At 45.5% G+C, this 13,208-nt stretch overlaps 1 protein-coding gene across 2 annotated transcripts in view; it reads left to right on the forward strand.

Moving 5' to 3' along the window:
• The first annotated feature begins 1,757 nt into the window (after positions 1-1,757).
• The window catches only part of RIC8A (RIC8 guanine nucleotide exchange factor A), a 39,958-nt gene continuing 28,507 nt past the window's right edge, over positions 1,758-13,208 (forward strand). For both annotated transcript variants that reach the window (XM_069947984.1, XM_069947983.1), the window contains exons 1-2: positions 1,758-1,927; positions 11,920-11,967. In XM_069947984.1, the coding sequence (XP_069804085.1) occupies positions 1,844-1,927; positions 11,920-11,967 (132 nt within the window). In that variant the 5' untranslated portion in view covers positions 1,758-1,843. The remainder of the gene's footprint in view (positions 1,928-11,919; positions 11,968-13,208) is intronic.

Below are 13,208 nucleotides of genomic sequence, written 5' to 3' on the forward strand. Positions count from 1 at the left end.
GATCCTTGCCGCGAAAAAATAGGAAAGGTCATAGTGCGGATCGCGGCATGGATGCCTCTCCCTGCTCCTGTCACCTGCTCCCATCTCTCCCTGCTCCTGTCACTTGCTCCCATCTCTCCCCGCTCCTGTCACTTGCTCCCATCTCTCCCCGCTCCTGTCACCACTCCTTTCTCTCCCCGCTCCTGTCACCTGCTCCCATCTCCCCAGCTTCTGTCTCTCCCCACTCCTGTCTCTTCCTGCTCCTGTCTCTCCGCTCCTGTCTTGTCCACTCCTGTCTTTAACGCTCCTGTCTCTCCCTGCTCCTTTCACTGCTCCTGTCTCTCCCTGATCCTGTCTCTTTCTGCTCCTATCTCTTCCCGTTCCTGTTTCTCCCCGATCCTGTCTCTTTCTGCTCCTGTCTTTCCCTGTTCCTGTCAGCTGCTCCTCTCTCCCCGCTCCTGTCTTCTCCCTTGTCACTGCTCCTGTCTCTCCCCGCTGCTGTCAGCCGCTCCTATCTCTCCCTGCTCCTGTCTCCTTCCGTCACCCGCTCCTATCTTCCTTACTCCTGTCTCTCCCCGCACCTGTCTCCTCCCCTGTCAGCCGCTCCCATCTTCCCTACTCCTGTCTCTCCCCGCTCCTGTCATTGCCTGCTGTCTCTGAGAAGTTTTACTACAACACAATAGATGTGATCATCTGCGTTTTCCTGCTCCTTGACTGATCGCTGACACTTTTACGTTGGTCGTATCAGCCGGGGCTTAAAAGAGCACATGTGGATTAAAGGGAATTTGGGATAGATGGGGGCATCATCCCTGGGGTGGGGCACTTATAGGGTTTTTAGGGGCAGAAAATAAAGGGTGCATGTGAGTAGGTATAAGGTTACCTGGTGGTAGACACTGGGCATCTGTGGCAGTCAGTGAGGGGCAACCTCAGGCAGACTAGCAGGAGGCACCTGGAGAAAACAATGAAGGAGGCACCTAAGGAAGATAAAGTATTTAGGGGTATGGGCTATAGGATTATTAGAGGATGGGTGCAGAAGGGCACTTGGGGGGCAGATATTAATGGGTAATTGGGCAGACAATGAAGGGGCAATCTTGGGCAGATAATAAAGAAGATGCACCTAGGGTTAGACTCTGTATGTAGGGGCAGGAACTAAAGAAGTATGCGGGTATGTGGGTGAGTACTAAGGGGCAGATATTTCTCTGTGACAGTGAAGGGGCAACCTCAGGCAGAATATAAAGGGGTATCTGGGCGATAACGGTGTATTGGCACCTTGGGAAACCAATGAAGGAGGCACTTGGGGGCAGAGATTGATCTGGGTCAGTGAGGGGGTACCTGGGGCAAATGTGGGGGACTCTGCAGCTGAGGGCAGGCAATGAGGGGGGCACAATAGAGGGGGCACTAGCAGCAGGCAGGGAAGGGGCACCTGGAGGCAAGGAAGCAGCATTATGGGTACACTAGACATGTGGGCAGCCACTAGAGGGGGCATCTGGGCAGGGGGAGGCTGCACTCCTCTGCACTCATGCTTCAGGCTATAGCATCCCCCTGACCTGTGTCATCTCCAATCAATGACCCAGACTTGTGAATCACATAGAGCTCAATGTCTGGATGCGATTATGACAGCCGCGGATTTGCTCCATAATACCCCCCGTCCTGTCCCGGGAGCCGCACATTGCCAGCCCTGTGCCCCTGATCCACACATGGGAGCCATGAGTGACAGCTCAGCCCCGGGCAGGCCCCGCCCTCCGTGACGTCACCATGTCAGTGCTGAGCAGAAGGAAGAGAAGCAGAGCCTGGTCCACTTCCTGCAAGCACAGGGCAAGCAGCAGCAGCAGCAGCAGCAGGCACTCACTCTGCCCTCCCAGCCATGGACCTGGATGCCATTCTAGACAAGCTGGAGACTGGGGAGCAGGAGCTGGTGCAGAAGGCACTGCTGGAGTACAATAAGGAGGTGAGGGAGGGAGGGAGGGGTGGGCAGCCTGGGCTGTTGGCTTCTAACCCTAGATTTAGGGGGTGGGGGATTGCATGCAAATCCTATTTACATTAAGCTCCTTTTCTCTCCATTCTGCACAGTTGTAAGCGAATCCTGGAATCCTAGAGGTGTCCTTTATTATTCTGACTCCATGGGATGCGTCCGTTATATGGTTATAATGAGACCGGAATAATAACTTGTATTCATTAGCCATACCCTGAGCTGGGATGCAATTCTTACAGCTATGCTACAATCGCTGGGCTAGTACGTTGGCAGTTGTTTGGATGGTCAAAATTAGCAAAAAAAAAAAGGGATCCTCGTTGTATGAAACAGCGCCGCCCTTATGGGTTGTCTGTGATACTGCAGCATCCACCGCCATTGGGATAAGCCGTTATACCGTGCATGTTGGGAGCTGCAATACCAGACACATCCTAATGAAAGGAGTGGCGCTATTTCTGTGGGGGAGAATTATTGTAATCCTAGACATCCCCTTCACTCCACTGAGCAATGAGACTCGTCTGTGGTTAGCCTAATATTCCATTCCGCACAATGTCGCTTTTACAGGGATCCCGGGGGGCGATATACGGGAATGTTTTGGTCATTTGTGGTTTTGTTTTTTGTTCAACAAAGAGGATGGATGTCCTCCCAGCTTCAACCTACTCCCTATCCATAGAGCAGGGGTAGAGATCCTTGGCTCTCCAGCTGTTGCAAAACTACAACTCCCATAATGCATGGACAGCTTTGGCTGTCCAGGCATGATGGGAGTTGTAGTTTTGCAACAGCTTGAGGGACGAAGGTTCCCTACCCTTGCCATAGAGGGAGCATTTAGATAGGAGACTCGGGAGCCCTATTCTCCAGATTACTAAGGGGTCCAAGCAGTTATAACCCCAGCGATCACATTCCAAACCCCTATGCTGTACTTGTCTAATAATGGACAGGGGATAACTGTATGATTGTGGGGTCAACTGATGGGAACCCTGCCCCCCCCCCCCCACCAATCTCAATACCAGGGTCCCAAGTCTCCCATGGGGACGGAGTGGTGGTTGCACCTTCACACTGCCGAGATAGCCAGCAACTCCCATAGGAAATCAATGTAGTGGCAGTGCTCCATTCCAATGGGGGACTCCGGACCCTAATCTCAAGATCATGGGGGTAAGGGGGATCAGTGTTAAAAGCCTGACAACCCATTTAATCACTTCAACAGATTGGGGCAGATTTATCAGTAGTTTAAAACTATGGCAGGTCCCACCGGTACAATGGCAGGTCCCATCGGCACAATGGCAGGTCCCATCGGCACAGCTGCCCACTGTCATGTCTCCTCCAAACAGCTCCACATATCTCAGCTTCCACAGTATTTGTCACATAAAGAGAAAAAAAGCTATAGAGATGAACTGTATTCACAGCTGAATTATTTGTAGTGTTCGGCTTCATCCATCATATCTATCTGCATGGAATGGGAGATGAGAATTATTTTCCATCTCTTCACAATGCTGCAGAATTGATTCATGATGGAAACCTGCAGGATTACAAAAACAAAACTGCTGTTTTTTTTTTTTTTTGCAGGAACAGCGCCACTCTTCTCCTCAGTTTGGGTGCAGTATTGCAGCCCAGTTTCATTGAATTGAATGGAGCCAAGATGTAATACCCCACATAACCAAGAGGGGGAGGACAAGAGGGGCGCTGTTTTTGGAAGAAAGAATGATTTTCTAATCCTCGCTAACCCCTTTAAAACCCTTGGGAACGGCATTTCCCAAGTGCCCTGTAGGGAAGGAGCATCAGTGCAATTGCGTGACTGTAACTGCATTAACTGCTATGGGACTGACGAAAATCACAATCAGTTTCCATAAGTCCCAGAGCAGTGGCTGGGGCTGTAGTCACACCATCCTCACAGGACATACAGGGACCATGGTTCTTGAGATTACTTAGAGGTCCTGGCAGGTGGATCCTCACTGATCACACTTCAAAATGATTTTAGCTGGACAACCCCTATAGGCTGTGTTCCCACTTTAAAGCCACTCTGTACCCACAATCTGACCCCCTCAAACCGCATGTATCTTCGGATAGCTGCTTTTAATCCAAGATCTGTCCTGCGGTCTGTTCGGCAGGTGATGCAGTTATTGTCCTAAAAAAACAACTTTTAAACTGGCAGCCCTGTGCCCAAGGGACAGGGCTTAGATTGTGTATGCATTAGGCTGGCACACCCTCTCTGTCCCTCCTCCCCACCCTCCTCATCACTAGGAATGCTCCAGGCAGATTTTTTCCTATTCATAAGCTGTGTTAGCCCGTCACATGGGCTAGATCATTAAAGAAGAAGTCCGGTGAAAAATTTTATTATCGTATTGTCCCTCAAAAGTTATACAAATTCCCAATATACACTTATTATGGGAGATGCACATAAAGTGCTTTTTTCCCTGCACTTACTACTGCAGCAAGGCTTCACTTCCTGGATAACATGGTGATGTCACGACCTGACTCCCAGAGCTGTGCGGGCTGTGGCTGCTGGAGAGGATGATGGCAGAGGGATGCTCAGTGTCCTTCCAGTGCCCTGTGTCCCTCAGTGTCCCCTGCCATCATCCTTTCCAGCAGCCACAGCCCGCACAGCTCTGGGAGTCGGGTCGTGACATCACCATGTTATCCAGGAAGTGAAGCCTTGATACAGTAGTAAGTGCAGGGAAAAAAAGCACTTTATAAGCATTTCCCGTAATAAGTGTATATTTGCGATTTGTATAACTTTTGAGGGGGGAATACAATACATTAATAAAAATTTTCTGCGGACTTCTCCTTTAAGGCACCTGTGCAATGTTCAGACGGGAGTAAATGTTTCAGTGGCATTCCTAATGATTAGGAGGGTGGGGAGGAGGATCGGAGGTGTGGTGCAAAGTTAGGTCACAGATACTCTAAGCCCCGGCCATTGGGCACGGGGCTGCAAGTTTAAGGCTGCGTTCACACTGCGTGTATTTCAGTCAGTATATTTCAGTCAGTATTGCAACCAAAACCAGGAGTGGATTAAAAACACAGAAAGGATCTGTTCACACAATGATGAAATTGAGTGGATGGCTGCCATATAACAGTAAATAACGGCCATTATTTCAATATAACAGCCGTTGTTCTAAAATAACAGCAAATATTTGCCATTAAATGGCGGCCATCCACTCAATTTCAACATTGTGTGAACAGAGCCTTTCTGTGTTTTTAATCCACTCCTGGTTTTGGTTGCAATGCTGACTGAAATATACTGACTGAAATATACGTAGTGTGAACGCAGCCTAAAAGTTGTTTTTAGGACAATAACGGCTTCACCTGCCGAACGGACCAAGGACAAATCTTGGATTAAAAGCAGCTATCCAAAGGTACAAGTGGTTTGAGGGGTCAGATTGTGGGTACAGAGTCGCTTTAATAACATACTGAGGAAGGTGGCCGTCTTATAATAATAGATGGCTGCTAATAGCGATCATGATGATTATAAGCTGCCCTCTATGTTACCAGCCTTATTGGGATGTGTCTGCATTTAGTCTAATCTGTATATCAGATATTACATCTTCCATTGCTACACTTTTGGAGGGAGCCCAGACGTTGGTGTATACAGTTTGATAGTTGTCGATATTTGGTTATGTTATACAGCTGCAAAAGAGGCAATTTCTGGAAATGAGGTGTATTTTGTTTTCATTCGGGCCGTCGTATAATTGCCCCCCAAAACCCAGCCTGATCCAAACTGATAGCATCTTTGACCCCGATGGTGCTGCTAGTATCAGTGATGCCTATGGTGCTGTTAGTATCATTGATCCCTATGGTGCTGTTAGTATCGTTGATCCCTATGGTGCTGTTAGCATGGAATCTAGTTTCTGTTCTGTTTGGACCCGTTCTATTTTATCAATATCTTTTTTAGATGAGGTCTCCAGAACTGGACACAGTATTCCAGATGTGGCCTCACCAGAGCTCTATACAGCGGGATCACAATCTCCCTCTTCCTACTGGTTATACCTCTAGTTATACATCCTCACTCGTAGGCTGTCAGAAATCACTACCCCTAAATCCTTCTCTTCTAAAGTCTTTGCCAACCCAGAACTGCAGATTTGATACACTGATAGAGGATTGCTCCTTCCCAAGTGCATTATTTTACATTTGGAAACATTGAACTGCAGTTTCCATTGTTGCTGGGCCATCACAAAGTGAAGCTGCTATTTCTGGCCATTGTGGATCCCAACATCTTTGCCCCTCCCGGCAGTCGGCCCATTTTCGCGACAAGAAGTGCATTTGGCAGGTTCTTTGGGTAGTGGAAGGTAAAAATTGCTGGCCGGAGTGACGCGTGGCTGGTGTGGGCACCGGCTGCATTTCCTCTCTCTTGCACACAGACAGGACGTGATCTAATCCTTACCTTGGCTCCAGACATACGCCCCCGGGACGGAGCCATGACAATGCCCTGAGTAGTATTTTTCTGATTTCAAGATTGTTTTCTATGTTGTAGAACTACAAGTCTCAGGATCCCTTTCCATGCCCCAGCTTTAAACTAATAAGTGTGACAGATTTTCCTCCATTGCCCTCACAGAAGTCTAGCAATCTATCATTTGTGGCACACAACACTTTTAATAGGATTTCTGAGGTATGATTAATGTGCCCAGCGTTAGGACTGGTACAGGGCGCTGCGATAATGAGGCGTAGAGGGAAACCGTGGGGGTGGAGAGAATAGGATTGGATGACGCTCCGAGCCCATGCTATAGTATAGCGGAGAATTCCCACTTGGGTTTTTGTAGTCCATCATATGAGACGTTTCCGGGTCAGCATGCCTATAGAGATGGATAAGCAACTCTCTATTATTCTGACAGGTGCATTTGGTTCGGCTGCAAACAGATTTTGCTTTCCCGCAATTCCACCAGGGGTTTGCTGTGCAGCTGCAGAGGTCAGCTATCCTATAGGGAAAATATTAGAATTATTATATTTCCCCTGGTAAATGGAGATAGCTGCAGAAAGAATTGCATCTGGAAACTTCTTTAACTCTTCATGAGGTGATCTAGTATTAGAAAAATATTGTTGCTTTTCTCCAGAAACAGCGCCACTCTTGTCTTGTGAGTGGTATTACAGCTTAGTTCCACTGAAGTTCATAGAGCCAAGCTGTAATATTAAACACAACCTGAGGACAAGGGTGGCGCTTTTTCTTTCAGGTCAACTGGCATCAGAAACTTATATAGATTTGTAATTTACTTCTATTAAAAAATGTCAAGTTTTCCTGTACTTATAAGCTACTATAAGTCATGCAGGAAATCCTGTTTTTTTTTTGTTTTTGTTTGACACAGTGCTCTCTGCTGACATCTCTGGCCGAGACAGGAACTCTGTCTCGGTTTTCTATGAATCCCCATAGAAAACCTCTCCTACTCTGGACAGTTCCTGTCTCGGCCAGAGGTGTCAGCAGAGAGTACTGTGTCAGACTGAAAATAAAACCTGCAGGACATATAGTAGCTTATAAGTACAGGAAGACTTGAGATTTTGTAATAGAAATAAATTACAAATCTATAAAACTTTCTGACACCAGTTGATTTGAAAGAAAAAGATCAAAGGAGCCGCATCATACAGGGGAGGGAATTCCCTCCCACTGGGCGCGGGCGGCCTACCTCCAGTGCTTGAGCACTAGCCAGTAACCGTGGAAAGAACGGCGCCGTACAGGGGAATCGGGCCACGGATCGAAAAACGGAACGGCGCCGTTCTATCCCTGTGTCAAATTAAAGAGGGTTAGGCCATTGGGTCATACATGCAAGTATGTAATGCACAGATGATCCGGGTCCTTTAATGGAAATGATATAGAGGTTTTCCACTCTGATTTATAGATGGGGTCCTAAGTAATAGAGGGAGGGGGGCTGCCCTCCATATGTTCTAATAGGACCTGTCAATTCGCCCAACATATATAGCAAAATAACAGTGCTGTCCAGATTGACAACTGGGTGTTACCATTCCTCCTTGTCAATCTCTGCTAGGTCTGGACATATTCTAATGCTAGGAAACCCTGGAAATCTTGCCACATTGCTCCTTCTGAGTAAGTGTGAGATTTTGACTATCATTCGGGAATAGCAGCTTTATCCTGTGATGCCGAAAATGGGTCGGATGTAACCGCTTCCAAATCATGAAATATTTAGAGCTGCTGTAGGTGGAAGCCTTGTGTTTAGTGCCATCTTATGTAGTGCTGCCTGTGAAGTCTGATACTACCGAGCTTATAATATAAAAGCTGACATGTTGTAGAGGAGGTTATGCTGTCTATATATATATAAAGTAACTCAAAGGTTTTGTTGTGGGAGCCATCAGTCCAGCCATGCCGGTTGTTGCTTTGTTGGTAAACCGGGTTGCCACAAGATAGCCACTTATCACCTATCTGCTGGGACCCCCCAGGGGTCATGGGCGCAGGGTCCTGTGCCTTCTACTTGAATGGAATAGGAATGAGCATAAGCACTGATGATTCACATTCAGTTCCTGTGAGATAGCAGAGCACTAAAACAGTCTCTTTATGTCTGTCCAATAGAGATCAGATAGAGAAAAACCATGTAGTACTTATCAACCCATCTAAGTAACCTGGTAAATTTAAAAGTTTACTTGTTGACGTTAAATCCACTTTTTATTATAATGGTGCTCAGGCAGGTGGTTAAAAAAAAACCAAAAACTAATACTTACCTTCCCTACTCCCCAACCCTCACTGGTATTACAGAGCACTAGTCCCTGATGCCTAAAGCCTCCAGGTTGGCACCTGGTATTGGCTGCTTAGTCGATCAACGGCTAGACACCACTAAGTGGCCAATACCACATACAAAGTGTAAACCGAGAAGCTCTGCACAGTAAGGACTGGGGATTTAGCAGATTGGCGGCAGTGAGGGAGAGAGGGAAGGTAAGTATGGGATTGATTAACAACATGTGTGAGCACCAATTTATACTACCATTTTGCATGGCTTATTGTATAGCACCATAAGTTACGGCACCAAGAGGCAAGGTTCCCTTATGACCATCATACAAATGGATTAATTAGCGGTCAGTCAGACATTACTAGACAATGCTGTTGGAGATGCTAAGGCTCCATTCACATTACGTTGGAAGTATATGTCACATTGACTTATAAAAGGTGTTCTGACTTATACCACAGCATTCATTGTATCCGAGTGACTAAGGCGAGGGTCATGATGAAAATAGGATAAAAATGTGTACTAAAAATGGGATGTACCTGGCAAAATGTGACGTGAATACGGCCTAATTCACAAATAATACTAAATATGGCTGCCCTGCTGAAATAGTTGGAGATGGAGATGGAAAATGTTAATGTTTTCTAAGTAGTTTTCTTATAGACATTTTGGTAAATCTCCCCGTTGAGTGCAAGGGGGGGGGGGGGGGGTCGGGGGTTGCAGCCCCTGGCTATCACTTTTGTTATTATGGATATTAGTTTGGTCTCAGCCCAGAGACTGCTCACATATGGCAGGCGGGAGTTTCGATTCTCTCTTGGCCTTGGTGAATAGATACATCTGTTCATCATAAACAAAGTTTAATTGTTCCCGGTAGAGCGCCCAGGATAGCGATACTGTGTAATCTTGTTTACCTCGTGTGTAGAGTCGCTGGCTGCCAAGAGTTTTGCAGTTTTGTTTTTTTATGCTATCAAACATTAGATAATAAAAGTCATGAATGCTAAAAATGTATCAGCCATTTAGCTGCCAGAATCAGTGTCCATCCATTCTATCAGGTCTCTAAAGGCTATACAGCCATTAGCCATAACATTCAAACCAATGGAATTGTGGAACGAATAACATGGATTACCCTCCATCAAGAGGGTGGGATGTATTAGTCTGCAGGTGATCTGTCTGGTCTTGATGTTGAGGTGGGGTCAGATTGTGATGGCTAGACGTAGTGGTTAGAATCTACCAAAAGTGGTCTGAGGAGAAATATCTGGTTACAGGGTTGTAAGTCATTTGTGCCTTGAGGAGGGAAGGATAACCTGTATGTTCCGATCTCGCAGAAGAGCTAGTAGTGTAAAGAAAACTGCTGGTTATGATAGAAAGTATTACCCAGAGCATTGCAGTTTGTCATTTATTCCTCTTCATGGCTGCAGACTAGTCTGAGAGCCTAGGATGAGCCCTGCCCACTGTTGAAAGTGCCCAAAACTTAAAACTGGACCATGGAGCAATGGAAGAAGATGGCCTGATGATGGGGCCAGGATGCACTGTAGGAAGAAGGCAAGCTGGCAGGGCAGTGTGATGGCCAATGTTCTGCTAGAAAACCTTGGCCCTGGCATCATGTGGAGGATACTCTTAATGTACCACCTACCTATATATTGTAAAGACCAAGTCTCTCCACTATGGCAGTTAGATCCCGGTGCAGTGGCCTCTACCAGCTGGATAATGCCCTGGTCAACCCTGCAGAAACCGTTCAGGAATGAGGAACATGACAGAGATCAAAGAGGTGACTTGTCTCCAAATCCCCCAGATCTCAGTCCAATCGATCATCTGTGGGATCTGCTGGAAAACAAGTCTAATCCATGGAGGCTGCATCTCATAACTTTTTTTTTTTCTTCTTCTTCTAGGATCTTGGTGTAAGATGCCATAGAACCCTTTTAGAGGTCTTGTGGTCCAGGCCATGATAAGTCAGAGCTGTTTTGGTGACACAAGGGGTCTACAAAGTACTAGGCAGATGGTTTTACAGTAGGTTAGATTGATGTTACATGGTTGCCCAGATGTCCCCTTTCAGTACTGATTAATACATTACACTTCAATTAGACATTCGACAGTTCAGCACTAGGAGACTGAGAAGAGAGAAACAGGAAGGAAACTACTCTGCTTAAAGTTATTTTAATTTTTTCTCTTTTCCAACTATTGAATAATCAAGAATATATAATGATCTCATATCAGGTTCCATTAATGCTAGAATATAGGAGTTAAGCTATATATCTTTATAGAGGTAGGTTTTTCTATCTATAGTGACATACAATAACAATCTGACGTTCTTGGAATTTTCCTACCATTGCACATATTTATCTGTTAGGGTTATGACCCTCTTTTGGGGGAATACCCCTTTTAAGGGTTGTGATTTTTACTCTCGACTCCGTGTTTGATGTTAATATCACTGAACTCTTTTCTGTGCTAAGTCTTTGACATGAGCCGTGATCCTTCAAAGCAAGTCAAATGCCAGATTGTGAGCCAAATTCCTGCTAATCTGACATCAAACCGTCTCTGCTTTATGTGTTCCTTGTATGTCAGAAAAGTTACCACTTGGGCATCAGTTTTTTTATGGTGTATCCTGTAAACCGAATCTGCGGCCCTTAAGCTACATTAACACATCAGCATTTTTCATCCGTTTTTACGGACCTGGAAATACTGAATCCGTTACAACCCATTGGTGCTATTTATACATCCAGTAAATTTACGGATCCGCAATCCATGATGGAAAAAAATAGGACATGTTGTAATACGGTGCGTGATTATGGAACGGACACCCCAATTGAAGTCTATGGAGAGTGCTAAATATGCAGAGAGTACATTTCAATCCGCAAAACCATCCGTATCGCGGATCTGTTTTTTTTTTTACATCAACAATCTCCTCCTGCTAGCTATATCCGGCCTGATAGAAATGACTGTAAAATGGCCCCCAGACGACCATGTGACCTTTTTTTGGGGGTTGGGCCATCTAATGACATGATTTTTGCCATTCCCTCTTTTTTTTCTTTACTACGGTCCGATTCGGCCGATTATCGCTCCGTGGAATAGGCCCCTAAGCCGGGCTCTCCCTGTCTCTCCTAGGAGTCCTTAGGATTTATTGTGCTTCTTACTAGACCTCCATATCTTATAAACCTGTATATGACAGAGCTCAGCTTCCATCCTTCTATCTATCCCCCTCTCATAAATCCCCAGACAGATAAAGAAGATCATACTTTTTTTTTTTTTTTTATAGTATACCATTTTTGTCCTATTATTCTTCATGGTCTAATGTTTTTTTTTTTTTCTTTTCTCTTGCAGAATTCACAATGTTTCTTCTTCAACGCGGAGCAGAGAGAGCAGAGAAAGGTGAGGATCGCTTTTTCGGGAGGTGGGAGTCTTCGTTATTCTGCTATGAGACCTCTCTTCAGTAATTCCATACACATACCATTTCAGGGCGGCCTCTCCATTCTCTTCCTGCACCTCTTTCTTTATGTATTTAGGTTGCCTAGCAACCACTTGAGTCTGTGTCAGGGTGACCACATTTGAATACCTGTAGTTATACTGTGGGGCCTTCAGTCTTAGAATTTTCAAACCCCACTGTTCACAAAGCGGCGGCATATCCCAATGATGTGCGAAAAAGAAGAAATGCCATTTTATATATATATACACACATATCCATTCTCACAGTATCATGTATCACATCTCTACATTATCCACCACCCATTTCCTATTCCTCCTCTTCTTGGATTCACTTTTATATCTGCTCTTCGGATTGCAGCGGCAGGAGCTGGAAGAGGTAACATAAGCAGTAGTGTAGGAGTAGACCGCTCCCTCCCTTAACGCTGCCCGGGCTTCTAAGTGGACATATTAGATGCTTATGCGCAGATGCAATACAAGGCAATAGTTGAGTAGTGCATGGTGCAGGGATATACAGGAATGGAGCATATCCTGCAAAATAGTCTATTGATCTTACTTGCATCTCTTCCTCTATGGCCAAGTTTGGTCCGCTATTACGAGCAAATGTCTACATGGTTGAATCCTTCAATTCTTATAGTAAAAGGGGTTATCCAGCATTACAAAAACATGTCCACTTTCTTCCAGAGACAGCACCACTCTTGTCTCCAGTTCAGGTGTGGTTTGCACTTAAACTTCATTCACTTCAATGGAACTGAGTCGCAAACTTCACCCAAACTGCAGACAAGAGTGGTGCTGTCTCTGGAAGAAAGTGATCATGTTTTTATAACACTGGATGACCCCCTTAGATCTGCTTGATTTTATAGTTTGGAGATTGGTAAATTAATTTAGTCATTGGGATATAATGGACAAATTATTTACTTGTAAATTTGAGAGAAAAGTAGACAAATTGATAATCTCATTGGGGGAGATTTATCAAACATGGTGTAAAGTGAAACAGGCCCAGTTGCCCCTAGCAACCAATCAGATTCCACGTTACATTCCTCACAGACTCTTTGGAAAATGAAAGGTGGGATCTGATTGGTTGCTAGGGGCAACTGAGCCAGTTTCACTTTACACCTTGTTTGATAAATCTCCCCCATTGTACTCTAAGGATTATAGGTCTGCTTCAGGGGCTCCCGGCTGGAAGTCCT

This window comes from Dendropsophus ebraccatus, chromosome 12 (genome assembly GCF_027789765.1).
Source record: "Dendropsophus ebraccatus isolate aDenEbr1 chromosome 12, aDenEbr1.pat, whole genome shotgun sequence".
NCBI lineage: Eukaryota > Metazoa > Chordata > Amphibia > Anura > Hylidae > Dendropsophus > Dendropsophus ebraccatus.